Genomic DNA, 20,166 nt, shown 5'->3' with positions numbered 1-20,166 from the left:
AGGAGCTCATGGCTGTTTTTCAGATTCTCAATTGTGTTCATCATCCAAAGCAGGTTAAGAAACACTGGCTGGAGTGCAGGGACAGAAAGCTGACCCCCACCCCTACTCCAAACTCAGGGAAAGGCACTTGGAACAGCCACTCTGGAGAGCAATTGGCCAACACCCATGCACAGGCCAGGCTGTGCCACTCCTGTGTACAAAGCTGACTGAGCACAGAGCACGATGGCAGAAAGCGTTTATAGTAGCAAATAACAGTAACCCCTCAGTCATTAACAGAATGACTAATACATGGTTATATGAAGACCCTGGAACACCAGACAGCAATGAAAAGAATAAGCTAGACCTATATGGACTTTACTCATTTAGCATTTTTATTGAACATTTATGTGTCAGGCAGCTTTTAAAAAATATTTATTTATTTTTGGCTCTGTCAGTTCTTGGTTGCGGCATCTCTAGTTGTGGCGAGGGGGCTTAGTTGCCTGTGGCATAGGGATTATAGTTCCATGACCAGGAATTGAACCTCAGTCCTCCACATTGTACTCCCAACCACTGGACCACCAGGGAAGCCCCTGTCAGGCAGTTCTCGGCATTGGGCTTACAGTCAAAGGACAGATGAAGTCCTGCCTCAAGAACTTACATTCTAGTGCATGAGACAGTCATAAACAGATGCAAAAGATAATTTCGGGAAGTGTGACAAATGCCATGAAGAAAATAAAACCGAGTGCGGTGACAGAATGATGGGAGAGGTGACACCTTAAACGGTGATAAGAAAGGCCCCTCTGAGAATCAACCAGGGGGTTTCTCTGGTGGCTCAGATGGTGAAGAATCTGCCTTCAATATGAGAGACCCAGGTTCAAACCCTGGAGCGGGAAGATCCCTCTTAGAAGGGAATAGCTACCCACTCCAGTATTCTTGCCTGGAGAATTCCATGGACAGAGAAGCCTGGTGGGTTACAGTCCATAAGGTTGCAAAGAGTCAGACACGACTGAGCGACTAACATTTTCACTTTGCTTTTTTCACTTTCAAGAAGCAACTAGAATGAGGGAGACTCTGGGAGAAGAATAAAGGCACTCATGGGGTGGAGGACTAAGGCACATCACTAGCGAAGAAATGTGACCTGCAAAATTAAGTAAAAAAGAAAAACATTGTATATTCACACACATACACCTTCTAAGTTAGAAAAAGGTCTGGAAGGGTATATGCCAAATTCATGAAGGTGTTTAACCCTACAAACAGAGAGGGCAAAGGGACAACCAGGACTAGGAGTCATGGTGGATATCAGCTTGTCTCTCATATTTTACTTTGTTAATATTAATTATTTAGCATTTTGCTATCTTAATGTTTAAAAGGTAAATATACACACATTTACCTTGTGAAAATAAAACATTTAAAAAGCCTACCATGGTGAAAGGGGTTCATCCCAGGGCAGTAAGGGAAATAGGAGGTCCCAAGTTCCCTGGAGCAGTGGTTTGTTTTGGGAGGGGACACATTTTTGGATCAGGGGGAGCCCAGAAGAGGTAGGGAGCTCAGCCTGGAGGATCTGGAAGCTTCTTGCAGGAGGTGAGTTTAGGATAAATTGGCCCAGCACACCCCGTGTAGAGACCCTAGTCTCCTATGACAGGCCTGGAGATGCCATGATGTGTGTGGGGCCAGAAAGCAAGATCCGACAAGGGTAAGTAAACCTGAAACTCCAAACTCCCAGCCAGGTCTCCTTCTCCTGCCTGAAGCCCTGGCTTCCCTGGGCAATCTATGGGCATCCCTCACAGTCAGACCTCTCCATCTTTCCCTCTTCCCACAGCAGTTATTCTGTAGGTCAGAGGCCCAACCCCGCTCGGGCAGCCAGAAAGCAGCGCCATCTGCTGGCCCAAGCGGGAAATGCAGCTCTTAGTCTCCACTGACAGCAACCAGGTTTGACGCTTCAAAACCCAGCACCTCTTCTTAAGAACCACCAGTCCCTCCCGCAACAAGTCTGCTCTGCAGCTTCCTCTCAGTTCCAAGTAGTACCCCTAGTGCTGCCTGCTTGGGCCTTATCTGTAGGAAGGGAAATCGTTCCAAGAAGGGGTAACCGCTCTGTTACTCAGTGGGTGCAGGTGTCTCACATGAGAAGCAGCAAGTCATGACAGCAGCTTATAAAGCATGTCCTCAGCTACCCTCCACCCCGCCCCCAAGTGCCTCTACAAACCTCAGGGGTAGACAGTCCATTAGACAACTTGGAAGAAGCCCCAGGAACGGGCTTGTCCAATGTCATATGGAGTGGGTGCACAAGCTAGTTCCAAACATGGATCTCCTGGGACCCAACTCTTTCTTCTCCACTGGAGGTGCAGGGCTGTCACCATACTTGAAAAGAAGCAACACAGTCTAGATCAGTGGTTCTCAGCTTGCGGTCCCTGATCAGCAGCGTCAACATCAGCTGGGAACTTGTTGGAAAAGCAAATTCTTAGGCTCCACCCTAGACCTTCTGAATTAGCAACTCTGGGGTGCAGTCTGATCATCTGTGATTCAGCAAACCCATTTTGTGAACCAGAACCATTGGTTTATCTCAATTACCCCTCTCTTTTTATTAAATAAACTTTTATTTGGCAGTGATTTTTGATTAACAGAAAAGTTGTGAATACAGTACAGTGTTCCCATATCCTCTGTACCCAGCCCACCCCAATATCAACATTTGGATAAATTAACTAACATCCAGACCTTCTTCAGATTTTCAGTTTTTCCATTAATGTCCTTTTGTTACTGTTGTTTCAAGTTCCAATCCAGGATATCACACTACATTTAGGACTATGTCCTTTTAAATTCCATTGGTCACCTCAGTCATCAATCCCTGGGACAGAGAATGGGTGGGAAAGCGGTTGTCTTCATTACTGAGCTGGAGAAAATGAAGTTTGAAAATGCCAAGTGGTGGAGTTCCCTCAGCAGTGCAGTAAGAGGAAGGTCCACCTCACTCTGCACCCTTCCTCTGCCTCTTTGCTTCCCCGCAGGACTACAGGATTTCAGAAGCTCCTTTGGAGTGTCCTACCTGGCCTACCCACCCACCCTAACCCACTAGAGTACAGATGTTGAGGGCCCTCCCAGAGTGGGCCCAGCCCTAGGAGAGCCCCATCCACCGCCCCTCACTTCTTCCCCTCGGCAGGGCCAGGACAGTGTTTAGTGACTTCAGCCTGGACAGAGCAAGGCCCCATGCACGAGAGAAAGAAACAAAGAAACACTGTTATTTGCTATCCAAAGTCATTTGTGATAGATAGAAAAAATGCCACAAATCATTTGTAGTTTCTCCACGAGGTATAGTCTGTTTCCCCAGCCCTTGAATATGAGCCAAACTTTTGATTTGCTTTGACCAAAAGGACTTAGCAGAAGTGACGTTACACCAATTCTGGCCTAGAACTCAAAAAAGCCTTGCAACTTCTCCTCTCTCTCCATCTTTCTCTCTCTTCCTGTCCCCCATGCACGTCCCACTTCTCTCTCTCTCTCTCTCTCTCTTCCTCTCTCTCAGCCCTGATGCCATCATGTGAATAAGCCTGAACTAACTGGTGGAGTGGCCACCTGGAGGAGAACCAAGTCACCCAGGCAACAGCCCACCTACTGCCCAGACAAGGGAGTCAGGCTATTTGAAACCATCCAGGCCATTTTGGGTGACAATTGATTTGCATACAACCCCATGAGTGACCTCAGGCAAGGTCAGCAGAACTGCCCAGATGAGTCCAGCCCAAATTGCTAACCCACAGAATTGTAGACAAATAAACAACTTGTATTTAGCTGCCAAGTTCAGGAATTGTTGGTTTCTCAGCAAAGGCTAACTGATACACAATTTCTCATCTCTCTCTTGGCAATGGGATTCCAGTATTTTTTAGGAGGCTGTGTGACAGTTCTAGGAGATGGGATATGATTGATCTACTCAACTGTGACAATTGTGTTCCTGCTGTCTTAGTTTTCTTTGCAGCTAGGGGTGGCTTCTGTACCTGGTTTGGGCCAAGGAGATCTAAGTAGAAATACACGGGGGAAGACAGCAGGAAACAGGCCTCTGAAAAAGTCCTGAATTTATGATAGAAGCTGATCGGTCCAGGTGGCTGGGCCCTTTCTCCTCCCTGACTCCCTTCTTCCTTGGACATAGCCACGATTGCTGGAGGTACAGCAGCCATCTTGTGACTGTGAAGTGATAAGCAATGAGGGAAAGGCTGAAAGGATCAGAGATGTGTGCCCTAACTTTGCTGAGTGGTTTAACCAGTACCATTAGCCAACAGTCTCCAGAATTCATGCTATGTGGAAAAGCAAACTTCTCTTTGTTTAAGTCACTGTAACCTAGGTTTTCCTTCACTTGCAGATGAATGAATTCACATGATACAAGGACAGAAATGCAGAAGGACCTTTGTCCTTGGGAATCTGGAGCCAGGGGCATATGACTCTCCAAATCCGTCTCCTTTCCCATTTCAGCCTCTCAATAATCTCTCAAGAGCAAACACAGGACCCCATTTTCCCCAAGGTGGGAAGTGGGACCCCACACTGTTCAGTCATGAGTCCAAGGTCTTAAAGCTAGCTAAGAGGTGCTTCACGCCAGACCCACCTGCCACGCACAAATGGAACGCACTCCTGCTACACCTTTGCACGGCCTAGTCCACTGGAGGCCAGGTGTCTTCCAGCTTCCTGGTAGTGGTGGCAAGTGCCAAAGAGGCTGCTACTGCAAGTCCGGCGTGGAAGCGCCCAGGTACACCCTTAGGTCCGAGAGGGTGGACTGGACAAGCTTGGCGGGGATGGTCTCTCGCTGCAGCTGCTGGTAGGCTGCATACCGGTGGCAGCCCCCAAAGGAGTAGAAGTAGTCACCGCCCTGGGCCCCTTTGATCCAGAGGACGTCGATCGGGGGAACGCTGTCTGGATTCTCCTGGCGGCAAGAGGACACAGGGTGAATGAGCGTGGCATGGTGTTGGACAGTTAACCTGGGCTGAACTCCTCCAGGTGCTCACGCTGGTTTGTGAAAGGCAACAGTTACATGGTCAGTTTTGTGAGCTGGCTGACCTTGGCAGCATGAAAATCAGTCATGGTAAGAGTATTTACACCAAGGAAATTGGCAGATACTACAAATCAGGGCTTCTTCCCACCCCCAGGTTGTTAACCATTTATCACACCACATGTATATTACCTGGCACTGTTCTAGACTCTGGGAATAAGGTACAGACACAGCCCCTGCCACCATGGGGCACATGGATGCTAGAGTGATAAATGCTAAGAAGACAATAACACAGGTTGTCATGACAACGATGGGAGTGACAATGAAGCAGAGACCTGAACACAGAGAACTCCCCTGGGGAAGACAGAGAGGTAGAATCTTTAGAGAAAGAGTCTGACTGCCAAGTTCAAATCTCAGCTCTGCTACTTAATTGCTCTGTGACCTTTGGCAATTCATATTTGTGCCTCAGTTGCCCCAGATGGGGATGAAGATGACACAACCACCTCATAGAACTGTTGGGTTTAATGAGTTAACAGACATACAGTGCTTCAAACAGCACTTGGCACATGGACTAGGCTCAGTAATGCACAGTGTGTATTACCCGTGGGAAGGGCGTTCCAGGTAGAGGGAATAGCAAATGCAAAATGCCTGAGGCGAGAACAAGCTCGCTGTATTGCAGGCATGGCAAAGAGGCCAGTGTAGCCAGAAGAGACTCAGGGGTCTGTGGAGCAGAAGAGGCCAGAAAGGTTTTATTGAGATAGAACTGATGTACAGCACGGTATAAGCAAAAGGTATAAATACAATGATTTGACTTAAAACATCATGAAATGATGACTACAATAAGTTCCGTGAACATCCATCATCTCATATACATACAAAACTAAAGAAATAAAAAACTTTTTTCCCTTGTGACTAAAGCATTAGTCTCTCAGTTGTGTTAGTCTCTCTCTTTGCAACCCCATGGACTGTAGCCCGCCAGGCTCCTCTGTCCATGGAATTCTCCAGGCAAGAATACTGGGTTACCATTCCCTTCTCCAGGGGATCTTCCCAACCAAGGAGTTGAACTCAGGCCTCCTGCATTGCAGGCAGATTCTTTACCATCTGAGCCACCAGGGAAGCCTCCTTGTGATGAAAGCTCTTAGGACTTACTCTCTAAACAACTTTCATACATAATGCACAACAGTGTTTACTATATTTATCATGTTGTACTTTATATCCCTGGTACTTACTTATCTTATAATAGAAGTTAGTGCCTTGTGACTGCCTGAGTACAATTTTCCTTCTCTTTACTCTCCCCCTCCCACCCCTACCTCTGGTAATCCCAAATCTGGCCTTTTTTCTATGAGTTTGTTTGTTTTTGAAGTATAATTGATGTACACCACTATGTTAGTTCCTGGTACACAACGCAGTGATTGGATATTTCTATACATTTCAAAATGATCATCATGATTGAGTCTAGTTACCATCCATCAACATACAAAGATATTACGTAGTTTTTGACTATCTTTCCCACACTGCACATTTCATACACGACTCATTTATTTTATTAATGGAAGTTTATACCTCTTAGGTCCTGGAGTGTTTTAAACAGGAGAGGGTGACATGATATGAGGGACATTCTAGAAAGGTGTGATGAGAAAGCAGCCTTGGTGAGGTGGACAAAGACAAAAGCAGGGAGGACAGAGGCGAGTCCCCAGCAGGTACTCAGCAGAGGAGGCTGTCCTGGGTTAGGGCATTCAGAGGACAGGGAGAGATGGACAGGTTAGCGACATGTTCAGGGGGCAGATCCCAGGGGAGGGGTGAATGTGAGGAGAAGAGGAAGAAGAAAATCTAAGCTGACTTCCTATTCAGGGCCTTAGTAGCCAGATGGAGAGTGGGTGGACCTCTACATAGGGATAGTCTGGGGCAGGGTGGGATGGAGTAGAGGGAGATGGAATTAAGTGAGTTGCTAGAAGGCCTTCCACACTGGCCCTAAAGCGGTCTCTTCTTAGGCTGCATTGATGGATTCGTTTTTCCATTTATCCCAGAAGTTATTATTAAGCAGTAAGGCCCAGCAGTTATGAGCTGGGGTTCTTGCACAAGGCAAACCTGAATTTAAATCCCAGCTACTCCACAGAGCAGCAGGAGGGGGGAGGGAGGTGGCTGGATAGGGAGGGAGGTGTAAGCAAGGGGCCTTGCCACTGGGCATTGTTCCTTATCTGTAAGATGGGAATAGATACCCTATAGGCTGTTGATGAAGTTGGGAAGCTGATATAAGTTAGGCGTGGAGCACAACCTGCCTGACAGTTCAGCAGCAAAGAGAGGCAGTTGTGCCAGGCAAGCCTTGTGCTGGGTGTCAGGGCTGTGATGATGGGTGGGCAGGATAACAGCCCCCAAAGATGTCCACATCCTAATCCCCGGAACCTGTGAATATGTTACTCCCAAGGGATAGGAACTTTCCAGATGGAATTAAGTTAAAGATCTTGAGATGGGGATATTATCCTGGGTTGTCCAGATGAGCCAAAAGTAATCACCAGAGACCTTAAACGTGGAACAGAGAGGAGCAAGAGGAGATCTAATATTGCTGGCTTCTGAGGTGGAGGAAAGAGGTCATGAGCCAAAATGTGGGTGGCCTCTAGAAGCTGGGAAAAACAAGGAAATGAATTCTCCCCCAGAGACTCCAGAAAAGAATGCAGCCCGGCTGATACCTTGACTTTAGCCCAGTGAGACTCGTTCTGGACTTCTGAACTATAGAACTATAAAGTAATAAAATCTTGGCTTTAAGTCACTAAGTTTCTGGAATTTGTTACAGTAGCCATAGAAAACTAATACATGCCATAAGCAAAGACAGGCCTGGTTTTTGCCTCCCAGAAGGTATGGTGCTGGTGTGGAAGACAGGTTTCTGAGGCCATTACACCCCAGTTGTACCGGATCAGAGGTGTGCTGACAGGTATGGAGGTGGCTGGGGGCCATCAGGAGGCCCCTAACCTTACAGGGGCTGTCAAGGAAGACACTGACACTGACAGAAGACTAAGAAGGAGTTAGAAACAGTAAAGAAGAGATGAAGGAGTGTCTCTGGCAGGGGGAAGCTTGTGCAAAGGCCCAGGGGTAGGAGAGAGTATCCCTGGACAGATCTATCACAAACAGCCAGGCACCGTGCCCGTGCTATGACCAGACAAAACCCCAGCTCCTTGGAGTTCAAATGAGATGGGGGAAGGGAGACAATAAAACACAAACACACAGATAACATAACTCAGGCGTTATCCTGAATTATGCTTTCAAGGTGAACTACTCAGGTTAATGGGAGACCTAGAGAAGCCAGGGCTGCTGGGAGGCAGGCACCTGACCCAAGCGAGGGACCAGTCCCTGCGGCTCTCTGGGAAGCAGTTCCAGACAGTGTAAGCAGCAGTGTAAACTCTAGGACTGAAAGACAACAGGCAAGCAGTAGAGAGGTTTTGTGGGGCCTCGGGGTCTCCTGTGGCCACTTCTGAGGGTCTGGGGGCTGGGGATATGATGCTGCACAGGCCTAACCTGACACTCATGTCCCCTCCCTCCAGGATCACCCCGACCTTCCTGAGCTCTCTCTGAGATGTGGCTGACCCCATTCTCTCCCAATTCCAGTTCAAACAAGGTCTTCCCAGCACAGGACACCCCCAGTCCCACTGCCAAAGCCAGAAGTGACCACACAGGTTATGTGGTGGCCATGCAGCTGGGCACTGGGCCAGGCTGTGCCACTTTCTAAAATGCCTGACCTTGGACAAGCTGCTTGGATCCTCCTGGGCCTCATTTCCTTGTCTGTAAGAGGAACAATAGTAGTATCTACCTTACAGGGTTGGTATGAAGAAGCTGCTGCTGCTTAGTCGCTTTAGTCATGTCGGGCTCTGTGTGACCCTATGGGGTGCAGCCTGCCAGGCTTCCCTGTCCATGGGATTCTCCAGGCAAGAATACTGGAACGGGTTGCCATGCCCTCCTCCAGGGGGTCTTCCCGACCCAGGGATGGAACCCGGGTCTCCTGCATTGCAGGCAGATTCCTTACTGGGAGCCACCAGGGAAGCCCATATCAAGTGCTATCTTTATAGGAGTCAGAGATAGTTATTTTAATGACCTCCTCCAGTCTCCTTGCTCCATGACGAAATAGAGGCCCAGAGAGGCCCAAACTCTTGCTCAAGGTCACAGAGCAAAGGCTAAACTCCGGCTGAAACTGAACTAGTCCCTTCTCGCGTCCAGCGCGACTTCCCTCCTCCGAAGCCTTCCCAGCAGCCGGCTTCCCCGGGGCCTCACCCGGATCGTGTCCACGAGGCTTTGCACCTTGGCTTGGTCCAGCACAGACGGCAGAGGACGGATGAGCACGCTCAGCGGCACGTTGTGCACGGCGGTGATGCAGCCCGAGTGGATGCTGCCGCCCTGCGCGCCGCCGCTCGGCCCAGGTGCCTCGGGCGCCCCTCGGCCCGCCCCGGCTCTGCTCAGCGCTCCTCCCGCGCGGAGACCCATCATTCCGCCGCCGCCGCCGCCTGGGCCGTCGCGGGACGCGGCCCCTCCACCCCCGGGCTTTAACCTCGGCCGGGCCGTACCATTCCGCGCGGGCGGAGGGGGGCGCAGCCGGGCAGCGCGGAGCGTCTCTCTCCCCTGGCCCCAGGGTGGTCCCGCCCACCAGCGAGCGCCCCTGCGGGACCTCTGCTCCGCTCGCCCCCGGCTGCCCGACGCGCGCGGGGCTTCGGCCCTCCGCTGGGGGGCGCCTCGCCGCCTGCCCTCCGCCGCGCGGCGTCCCGGGAGTGGAAGCGGCCGGGCAGGCTGACTCAGGGTGAGTCTGCAGGTCGTGGAGTGGGAGGGGTGCGGGTGACGCACATTCCGGGGTGACTCAGGCCCATGGCGGGGGCATCGGGTAGAGGGGGCCGGACCTGCCCAGCGAAGGTGAGTCGGCAAAACTCGCCGCTTGGCCGCCCGGCCCTTGGATTGCTATTGGTGATAGCTGCAGAGGTGGTATTAATACCAAAGACAGTCATACTAGGAATCTGCTGAATGTGGTGCTGTGTCAGGCACTGTTCTAAACACTTAGCATGTACATCACCTATTTAAACCTCAAACAACCCTACCAGCTAGGTATGATTATTATTTCCATTTTACAGATGAGGAAACTGAGGCACAGCGAGCTTTAAGTGGTTTTCCCCCAAGGTCATGGGCTTAGTAAGTGGCTGAACCAGGGTTCCAAGGAACATTTTGTAAGTATTTATTTGGCTGCTTTGGGTGTTAGTTGCAGCATGCGGAATTTAGTTCCTCAACCAGGGATGACCCAACCAGGCCCCTTGCATTGTGCCTGTGGAGTCCTAGCCACTGAATCACCAGGGAAGTCCCAGGGAGCCTTTTGGAAGGGTGCTGACAGTGTGTGGGCACTGCCCTGAACCTCCACAATAACTGCTTTCATCCTCACAGCGCCTTGAGGAAGTTGACATGGTTGTTGAAGCACTTGTCCAAGGTAGGGCCCTGGAAATGAAATGCTGAGCTCAGAGTCTCAGGCCACTAAACACCTGCTTACAGATGAGGACACCAGGGCTGCAAGGGGTGGTGGTGATGTGAAGTGAAGTGAAAGTCGCCCAGTCACGTCCGACTCTTTGCGACCCCATGGACTATAGAGTCCATGGGATTCTCCAGGCCAGAATACTGGAGTGGGTAGCTGTTCCCTTCTCCAGGGGATCTTCCCAACCCAGGGATAGAACCCAGGTCTCCTGCATTGCAGATGGATTTTTTACCAGCTGAGCTATCAGGGAAGCCCATGACTTAGGTCCACACATGCCGACTGGTATCCCCACTCTCTTCTGTTTAAAGCTCTCTATTTCCTTGATCCCAGATTCAGCACCCAGTGTCCTCTGGAGCCAGAGGGAGGCAGGCAGAGGCTCCCGGTTTTAATTTCTGGTGTTTATAGCATCTGTGGCAACAATAAGACTTTGGCACAGACTGGCCTGGGTTCAGATCCCAAATGGCACTCCCTGGCTGTGTGGTCTCAGGGAAGATGCAAGAGCATCAGCCTTCTCTTTTGTAAAATGATAGTGAGGGAACTGTGAAAACATTTGGAGATAATGTGCATTAGAGGGTGATGTGCGTGCTAAGTTGCTACAGTTGTGGTTGACTCTTTTCGACCCTGTGGACTGTAGCTCACCAGGCTCTCCGTCCATGGAATTCTCCAGGCAAGAATAATGGAGTGGGTTGCCATCCCCTCCTCCAGGGGATCTTCCTGACCCAGGGTTCGAACCTGCATCTCCTGCATTACAGGGGGATTCTTTACCACTGAGCCACCAGGGAAGCCCAAATCAGTGCTTACAGAGTGATAATCAAGGAAGGTGACAGGTTTCATCACGACACCCAGAGTGCTGAAGGAGAACCAGGAAAGGCTTCCTGGAGGAAGGGTTATTCACACTGGAAAGCGGCTTGGTTCTGGAGAGGGAAAACAGGGAAGAAGCAGGTGATGGTTTAGGGTATAGGATCTGCAGTTACTTGAATGGGATGGATTTAAGTCCTGGCTCCGCCACCGACTAGCCAGTGTGGTGTGTGTGTGTGTGTGTGGTGGGATACCCAACTTCTCTGTGTCTTGGTTTCCTTTCTCAATTGCCAGGGAGAGTAAATGAAAATAACATATAGTGTTTAGAAAGGAATCTGGCACGTGTGTGTGTGTTCAGTCACTCAGTCATGTCTGACTCTTTGGGACCCCCATGGACTGTAGCCTGTTGCCATTTCCTTCTCCAGGGTGTCTTCCCAACCCAGGGATCAAACCCAAGTCTCTTGTGTCTCCTACGCTGGCAAGTGGATTCTTTACTGCTGAGCCACCTGGGCTTCCCCTCAGCCCCCAAATTACTGGTAATTAGAGAATTTCATAAAGAGGGAAGTTGTTCCTTTAGAACCACTTCCTTCTTTCAGAAAGTAAGAAGAAATGAGGGAACAGCTTCTGGGATGGAAAAATGGAGAATTGTCCTGAATCTTTCATCATAGTTTGCCCAGTGAGAACCCCCCACTCCTGGTAACAAATTCTGTATGTTGAGACACCTGTAGTTCAACTCAAAATTGAATTTTAAGCCTTAAGAAGACTTGTATTTCCACATAATTAAGATTTCTGGAGGCAGATATATCCATGATTGGTAAAGAGGTAATTGAACAATGTCAGGTTCTTTCCAGCTTTTTGTGCCATCATCCTCCGTGTTCTTGTTTTTATCCTCATGCTTGCCCCTCATGGTCCCAAGATGTTTTGCTGTAGCTTCAAGCATCGTATACAACGGCTTTCAAAGGTGGAAGTTAGGACATTGACATCCCTTTGCCCCTCTTTTTAAGACTGAAGAAACCTTTAGTAACCATCCTCTGCCTGCCCACCCTTCTGCCCAGGAGTGTTTTCCTCATGTCTCATCGTACTTCCATGCCTAAACCAGTCCCAGGCAAGGAGACTGGAACTACCCTGATTGTGTGCATGCATGCTCAGTTGCTCAGTCATGTCCAACCCTTTGCAATCCTGTGGACTGTAGCCCACCAGGCTCCTCTGTCCATGGGATTTCCCAAGCAAGAATACTGGAGTGGGTTGCCGTTTCCTCCTCCAGGGGATGGCAGGAGGAGGGATCTTCCCAACCCAGGGATTGAACCTGTGTCTCCTGCATTGGATTATTTACCCCTGGATTCTTTACACCTCGGAAGCTTTACACTGATTGGTTTAGCTTAATTGGTGTTCACCTCTGGGCTCAAGAAAGTTTACCCTCCCCTGAAGTTCATGGCCTCTGATCCCTGAACAGAACTGGCAAAGCCTGGTACTTCAACCTTGTTTTCCTGTGTGGTTTTGGGGAAGATTCCATGAGAAAAGAGGATTGATGGGGGAAGAGGACCTGGCTAGTCAGCAGTTCTATTATTTTGGCCCATCTATCCCTAAACTATCCATGGCATCACCAATGCAATGGACATGAACTTGGGCAAACTTTGGGTGATGGTGAGGGACAGGGAAGCCTGGCGTGCTGCAGTCCTTGGGGTCACAAAGAGTCAGACACGACCCAGTGACTGAACAACACCACCCATAAACTAATGACATGAAGACCTGACCCTTGTGTTGGGATTAAGATGAGGTACCTTCCACTGAGGCTAATGTAAGCGTGCGACTGGAAGCTGGAGAAATTCTGGGATCTAACAATATTCTTTTGTTTTAGTTTGGGTTCTTCCAAAAGTAGACTCTGAGACTGGGACTTGTGTGCAGGCACTTTCTTGGGGAGCTGCTCTAGTTATTATATCACTGTAACACAAACCACTGAAAAATGCAGTGGCACAGTTCAGTTCAGTCGTGTCCGACTCTTTGTGACCCCATGAATCGCAGCACGCCAGGCCTCCCTGTCCATCACCAACTCCCGGAGTTCACTCAGACTCAACGTCCATCGAGTCAGTGATGCCATCCAGCCATCTCATCCTCTGTCGTCCCCTTCTCCTCTTGCCCCCAATCCCTCCCAGCATCAGAGTCTTTTCCAATGAGTTAACTCTTCTCATGAGGTGGCCAAAGTACTGGAGTTTCAGCTTTAGCATCATTCCTTCCAAAGAAATCCCAGGGCTGATCTCCTTCAGAATGGACTGGTTGGATCTCCTTGCAGTCCAAGGGACTCTCAAGAGTCTTCTCCAACACCACAGTTCAAAAGCATCAATTCTTCGGCGCTCAGCCTTCTTCACAGTCCAACTCTCACATCCATACATGACCACAGGAAAAACCATAGCCTCGACTAGACGGACCTTTGTTGGCAAAGTAATGTCTCTGCTTTTGAATATGCTGTCTAGGTTGGTCATAACTTTCCTTCCAAGGAGTAAGCGTCTTTTACTTTCATGGCTGCAGTCACCATCTGCAGTGGTTTTAGAGCCCCCAAAAATAAAGTCTGACACTGTTTCCACTGTTTCCCCATCTATTTCCCATGAAGTGATGGGACTGGATGCCATGATCTTCGTTTTCTGAATGTTGAGCTTTAAGCCAACTTTTTCACTCTCCTCTTTCACTTTCATCAAGAGGCTTTTTAGTTCCTCTTCACTTTCTGCCATAAGGGTGGTGTCATCTGCATATCTGAGGTTATTGAGATTTCTCCCGGCAATCTTGATTCCAGCTTGTGCTTCTCCCAGCCCAGTGTTTCTCATGATGTACTCTGCATATAAGTTAAATAAGCAGGGTGACCATATACAGCCTTGATGTACTCCTTTTCCTATTTGGAACCAGTCTGTTGTTCCATGTCCTGTTCTAACTGTTGCTTCCTGACCTGCATACAGATTTCTCAAGAGTCAGGTCAGGTGGTCTGGTATTCCCATCTCTTTCAGAATTTTCCACAGTTTATTGTGATCCACACAGTCAAAGGCTTTGGCATAGTCAATAACAAACGACCATTTTTATTATCCTCACAGATTCTGTGGGTCAAGAATTCAGGCAGGGCACCGTGGGCACTGGTTGTCTCTTCTCTGCAATGTCTGGGCCATCAGCTGAGAGGTGATTCAATGGCTGGGGGTGACTTGATGGCTGGGGCTAGAATCATCTCGAGGTGTCTTCACTTACACATGCACTGGACCATCCTGCTTGTCAGCCGGAACACCTCCACGGGGCCTTTCTATGTGGCCTGGGCGTCCTCATAGCATGGCAGCTGGCTTTCAAGAATGAGTGTCCCAAGAGAACTTGGCAGAAGCTTCATGGCCTTTTCCAGTCTAGTCTTGGAAGTCCCATGGCATCATTTCTGTGGTGTTCTATTTGTAGGAGCTGTCACACCACCACCCTGCCCCCAACCAGGCTCAAGGGAAGGTATGGAGATTCCATGTCTTGATGGAAAGAGAAGCAAGGTCCTAAAAGAGCTTGTTCCCACAAACGAGATATTGTTGGGACCATCTTTGGAAGACAATCTGCTGTAGGAAGTGAGCCCAGGAAGGACTGGGGAAGGGAGAAATGCCAGTATAGAGGACACTGATGAGCAGTTAACATGATGGTTAACTGGGGTCACTTCTGCTGGAGACCCTGTGAGGAAACATCATGCATCAGAATCATCCCACCCTCATGACCTAATCACCTCCCCAAAGTCCTACCACCAACTACCAGCACGCTAGGGATTAAGCTTCAACATATGGACTTTTGGGGGATATAAACATTGAGTCAGGAAGCAACAGTTAGAACTGGACATAGAACAACAGAATGCTTCCAAATTAGGAAAGGCTTACATCAAGGCTGTATATTGTCACTCTGCTTATTTAACTTATATGCAGAGTACATCATGCAAAACGCTGGGCTGGGTGAAGCACAAGCTGGTATCAAGACTGCCGGGAGAAATCTCAATAACCTCAGATATGCAGATGACACCACCCTAATGGCAAGAAGCGAAGAGGAACTAAAGAGCCTCTTGATGAAAGTGGAAGAGGAGAGTGAAAAAAAGTGGGCTTATAACTCAACGTTCAAAAAACTAAGATTATGGCATCCAGTCCCATCACTTCATGGCAAATAGATGGGGAAACAGTGGAAACAGTGAGAGATTTTATTTTGGGGGGCCTCCAAAATCTCTGCAGATGGTGACTGCAGCCATGAAAGTAAAAGACACTTATTCCTTGGAAGAAAAGCTAATGCCAACCTAGACAGCATATTAAAAAAAAAAAAAAAGCAGAGACATGACTTTACCAACAAAGGTGCATGTAGTCAAAGCAATGGTTTTTCAGTAGTCATGTATCGATGTGAGAGTTGGACTATAAAGAAAGCTGAGTGCCCAATAATTGATGCTTTTGAACTGTGGTGTTGGGAGAAGACTCTTTCAGAGTCCCTTGGACAGTAAGGAGATCAAACCAGTCAATCCTAAAGGAAATCAACCCTGAATATTCATTGGAAGAACTGATGCTGAAGCTCTAGTACTTTGGCCATCTGATGCAAAGAGCTGACTGAATGGAAAACACCCTGATGCTGGGAAAGATTGAGGGCAAAAGGAGAAGAGGATGAGATAGTTGGATGGCAGACTCGGTGGGCATGAGTCTGAGCAAACTCCAGGAGATACTGAAGGACGAGAAAGCCTGGTGTGGTGTGTAGTCCATGGGGTCACAAAGAGTCAGACACGACTGAGTGACTGAACAACCACCACCCGGACGTACCATGTGCTGAGTTGCTTACGTATGGGTGCTGGAACCTGTCACCCACTGGGATGACTCTGATTGGGTTGGAGGAGACCAATCAGCCACACCCATGGGGTCAGCCCCCTTTGAGCCCCCTCGATGGGTTAAGTGATGAATACATGTCTGAACAAATGTGAGCTTTGTCGACAAGGAAAGGGTAGACCAAAGACCTGGATATCAGTGGGATGTCCCCTTGGCCTACTTTTGATCTCAGCTAAAATTGTGGTGGGAAGTACTGTGCAAACCCAGACTCACTAGCACTGCTGGCTTCCCAGCCAAGGCTTCCGGTGTCTTCCATATTTTCCATCCCTGTGGGAGCCTCCTAGAAGTGTTGAGGTGTTCACCAGTGGCAACCAGAGCTGGTGAGTAAAAGTGTGTTATGTTGTCACAGGTGGAGAATTGTGAGAAACATCCCAGACCGTTTGGACCTTTTTAGGATCCTTCTCAGAAAATAGCAGTACCAGACCCATTGCTACAGCCACAACCCCACTAACACACCCTCTGTCTCATTCTTCTTGCCCCTGCACTCCTGCTTCCTGAAATCAACTCCCAAATAAACTACCTGCACTCAAGACTTTGCTACTGGGAAGTCAAAACTAAGGCAAGGGGGGAGTTTCATGGATCATCCTCAATAGTTCTGAGCCTTGCCTGTGTTAAAATTATACATGTCTTGTTAGACGGCCATGGACCAGGCACCTGTCTGTGCCTTGTTTTCCTAACTTTCAAAATGGCCTTCATAATGGTGCCTAACTTGTAGAGTTGTTGAGAGAATAAAGAGATGATGTAAGTAAGGTTCTTAGAACGGTGCCCAATGCACTGTAAGTGCTCAATAAATATGATAATATGTCGATATCATATTGTCAAATATCAAATCAAATATGTTTGGTAACATTTTAAATTTATAATAGATCTCAAAGGTCTCTCTGTGTTTGCACTTTTAGACTAGTCCCAACGTATTAGCCCAGACTCCTGTTTGCAGGTGTAGAAAGCCAGCGTGAATCAGCTTAATGAAAATGGAACACTTGGCCACTCCCTTGACTGCAGGGTGGAACTAGGCCTTAGAGAAAAGTGGGTTCAGAGACTTTTTTCTGTCCCTCCCTTGGCAGAGGGATTACCTCTGTGTGATAGGAACGCGGCTATCAGCAGGGGTTATCTTTGGCTTTTAGTAATAGAAACCTGACAAGCGAGGCTTAAAATGCCCCAACACGTTTCCTCTCAGGAAAGAGAATCTGGAAGTGGGCAGTCCAGGACTGGGGTGGCTGCTCCACCGTCACTAGGGGCACAGGCCCTTTCTATCGTCAACTCCATCCTTTTAGAGTAGGGTCACCTCCTAGTTCAAGGGTGTTGCTGAAGTGCCTGCCTGGAAGAAGGTGGAGAAATGGAAAGGCAAAGGATATGACCCCCTCCTTTTTCGGGTGTTGTCTCAGAATTCCATGTAACACTCTCCTTGTGTGTCATTGACCAGAATTTGATCACATGGCCACCGCTGGTGGCAAGGGCAGCTGGGATATGTAATATTCCACAATATGCAATATGGCAATGTGCTTGGCAAACAATGGAGTTCTCTTACTAAGGAAGGAGAGGGTGGATATTGATAAGTAGCTAGCAATCTGAGCCACAGCTCTCAAGTTACAGGTCTTATGATTTGGAGAGAAGGAGAGAGGAAATTTCCAAGTTCTAGTCAGATGCACAAATCTGAACCAGTCATCTATGGCCATGAGGGAACAAGACTCTTTTTTTTTTTAAAGCATGCTGCTGCTGCTGCCAAGTCGCTTCAGTCGTGTCCGACTCTGTGTGACCCCATAGACAGCAGCCCACCAGGCTCCCCCGTCCCTGGGATTCTCCAGGCAAGAACACTGGAGTGGGTTGCCATTTCCTTCTTCAATGCATGAAAGTGAAAAGTGAAAGTGAAGTCACTCAGTCGTGTCTGACTGTTAGCGACCCCATGGACTGCAGCCTACCAGGCTCCTCCGTCCATGGGATTTTCCAGGCAAGAGTACTGGAGTGGGGTGCCATTTATTGATTATGACTTCAACGTGTGTAGTTTATTAAAAAAAATTACTGGTTATCTGCTTTGGCTAGGTACTGTGGTAGACCCAGGAAATTTAATGACAAGCAAAAGACGGTCAGTCCCTTTCTCATAAAGCTTATAATCTAATGGGGGAGACAGAGAATAACCAGATAGCACAGTAATTAATGGAAAAGTGTACATTATTGGTAAGTGCTGTGAACCAAGATTGTGTGGTCCTTGAGGAAGTGATCATCAAGCTGGGAGATGAAGACTGAAAAGAAATAACTAGTCAACAGTGGTGCTATTGGCTTTGCAAATGAAGTCTGTTACTGGTGGTCAGAACAGCTTATGCAAAGGCCCTGTGGCAGTGGGGAAAGCAAAACTGCTAAACAGAGGTGGCTGTAACTCAAACAGCAAAGGGGCTTATGTCTGAAGATTCAGCTAGAGTGATGGAAAGAGTCAGACTGGGTAGGTTTTTGAAAACAGCTCCCTCTCCCCATCCCCCACAGTGAGAAATCATTGAGGCATTTAAACACAGAAGAGGAACAGGAGTGACATAATCAGATCTGCATTTTAAACAACATCCCTGTGGTCACTATGGAGAGAGGAAGGGAGGTGGTGGAGGCAGAATGGATCCAGGGTCACCAGTAAGAAGGTAAGAGATGATGGTAGCTATGGTCTAGGGTGGAGACTGAGAAGGCAAAGAGAAAAAAATAAACAGAACCTGATGGATTAGATGGAAGGGTAAAGGAGACAGATGCAGGAGAGAACCACATCATGGCTTCAGACTTGGGCTGGTCTGTGGTACTTTGGGGATATCCATGTGGAGGTGGTTTGCAGGGAGATGTGGATTTGCAGCTCAGAGAGGAGGTCAGAATTGAAAATGTAAATTTGCAAGTCATCTTCATGTGGGTGAAAATTGAAGCCATGGGTGTGATGAGATTGCTTCATGAGAATACACAGTGAGAAGAGGAGTCTAGGAGAGACCTTGAGGAGCACAGACCAGGACAGAAGAGGGAACAGGAAGTAGGTTCCTTACTTAGGCACAGGAAGATGAGTCTGCAAAGTCACTAAGTGGAGCAGCCAGACAGGGCAGAGGAGAGCCAGAGTTGCATCCCAGAGGCCTTCTTTTGAGAGGACTGTGAAAAGCAGACTGGATATATGCTAATTGAGGTGCTCTGGGATGCAGGTAATGGGGACATGGGCTTTCCCATGTCTGCTCTGCCATCCAGGCTATGGGCTTCATGTAAGGCTGGTTCCCTTTAAGGTCACAAGATGATACATGAGATGTTTATTAATATAAGATGATATCTAGAGTGGGTTCTGGTCCCTGGTCCTGAAACAAATGTAACGGATGCAGTAAACAAACAGGAGCAGTGTGGATGGCCAGGGAAGGCGTCAGGTGCCTGGGCCAGTCCGACTCCCTCTGCAAACTTTGTGGGGGATTTCCACACTGCTGTCATTGCTGGAGACACCTAACACATAGCTCAGGATGCAGTCAGCCTGTCCAGAGGTATATGAAAGGAAAGATGGACAGACACCAGGTTAAGGGTATAAAATTTGAGTGCCCTGTCTATAAAGGGAAGAAAACTGAAAGGTGACTCAAAGGGAGACGCAGTTCCAGCTATACTCCCAAGCCCCCAGCCTGGCATTGGGTCCTCGGAGCACACCCGCACCCTGTGAGTCTGTGCTGGGGGTTGGAGTTAAATGGCACGATGCTAGTGGTCCCCAGTGAAGTCGTTTAATAAGGCGAGGAGAGATTTGCATTTTGAAAGCTCACCAAGCCAGCTGGCAAGTGGAATGGTGCTCCACCGGCTTACTGAACACTTTTGGTGACAGCCCACAGGCTCTAGGGGCAGCTCCTAGTTTTGGGACAACGTTGCTGAGCCAAAGTCAACCTTTCTGCATGCCTGCATTTACCACTTGTATGACCAGTAAGACTGGCCAGAACCCCTCCTCCCCTCCCCCCTAGAGAGAAGTGTGAAAGTGGGGAAGAATATAGGGGTTGTAAACTGGCTGTCAAGGGACAAATCTGGCCCACAGTTGTATTTGTTTGAGAGGTGCAGTTAATTTGAATTGCAATGCTTTAAGGTGAAACATGCTGTTTTCAGTT

The 20,166-nt window shown here is 48.5% G+C and overlaps 1 protein-coding gene across 1 annotated transcript; it reads right to left on the bottom strand.

The window, feature by feature from the left end:
• Window positions 1-2,533: 2,533 nt before the first annotated feature.
• Window positions 2,534-9,624, bottom strand: SRXN1 (sulfiredoxin 1). Its single transcript, XM_061437143.1, has 2 exons — window positions 9,200-9,624; window positions 2,534-4,873 (listed from the first exon to the last, which is right to left on the bottom strand). The coding sequence occupies exons 1-2, from the start codon at window positions 9,410-9,412 to the stop codon at window positions 4,670-4,672; spliced, it is 417 nt and encodes a 138-aa protein (XP_061293127.1). The 5' UTR covers window positions 9,413-9,624; the 3' UTR covers window positions 2,534-4,669.
• Window positions 9,625-20,166: the final 10,542 nt, after the last annotated feature.

Source organism: Bos javanicus, chromosome 13, assembly GCF_032452875.1.
Source record: "Bos javanicus breed banteng chromosome 13, ARS-OSU_banteng_1.0, whole genome shotgun sequence".
Taxonomy (NCBI): domain Eukaryota; kingdom Metazoa; phylum Chordata; class Mammalia; order Artiodactyla; family Bovidae; genus Bos; species Bos javanicus.
This window is presented reverse-complemented; position numbering and strand designations above follow the sequence as displayed.

Bases quoted from the DNA above. Each gene is read 5' to 3' on its own strand.
- SRXN1 (XM_061437143.1), bottom strand. From the start codon at position 9,412: ATGATGGGTCTCCGCGCGGGAGGAGCGCTGAGCAGAGCCGGGGCGGGC. The intron at 4,874-9,199 runs GTGAGGCCCCGG...TCTTGCCGCCAG, and splicing joins GCCTCGTGGACACGATCCGG to GAGAATCCAGACAGCGTTCC.